At 62.6% G+C, this 447-nt stretch overlaps 1 protein-coding gene across 1 annotated transcript in view; it reads right to left on the reverse strand.

The window, feature by feature from the left end:
* Window positions 1–447, reverse strand: part of DEF6 (differentially expressed in FDCP 6 homolog (mouse)) — a 13,145-nt gene that overhangs the window by 2,401 nt on the left and 10,297 nt on the right. Inside the window, exon 8 of the mRNA XM_010141658.1 lies at window positions 422–445. Coding sequence (XP_010139960.1) covers window positions 422–445 — 24 coding nt within the window. The remainder of the gene's footprint in view (window positions 1–421; window positions 446–447) is intronic.

Raw genomic sequence — 447 nt, forward strand, 5'->3', positions numbered from 1 at the left:
GCGGTGCTGGGGGAGTGGGTGGCCGCGAGGAGCTGAAAGGGCTTTTCCAGCCCGAACGATTCTGGGATTTGACGATTTGGAGCCAGCACTGGCTGCAAGGTCAGAAACGGGCTCCTGGCCATTGCGGCACTTGCCTCTCACCTGCCCCCCAGCTTCACACACCCTGGGGCAGGGTGTCCTCATCTTCTGCTCCTCTGGTATCTCACACATGGTGGTGCTGACCCCTCTGTCCCTTGTCACTGGGTCACATACAGCCCCTGGGAGCCCAGAGATGGTGGGTGGCAGCAGCCTTGTTGCAAGAGCGGGTCACGCTCCTAAAAGCTCCTCCAACCCCCCGGGGCAGCCTTGGGCAAGGGAAGGGGATGGAACCACCCACCCCACGAGCGATGCAGCTCTGGACACGCCGTGAAGATGCACCCACCTGCTCAGCCTCCCGCAGCTGGATCT

The sequence above is a fragment of the Buceros rhinoceros genome, unplaced genomic scaffold (genome assembly GCF_000710305.1).
Source record: "Buceros rhinoceros silvestris isolate BGI_N320 unplaced genomic scaffold, ASM71030v1 scaffold31878, whole genome shotgun sequence".
Lineage (NCBI taxonomy): Eukaryota > Metazoa > Chordata > Aves > Bucerotiformes > Bucerotidae > Buceros > Buceros rhinoceros.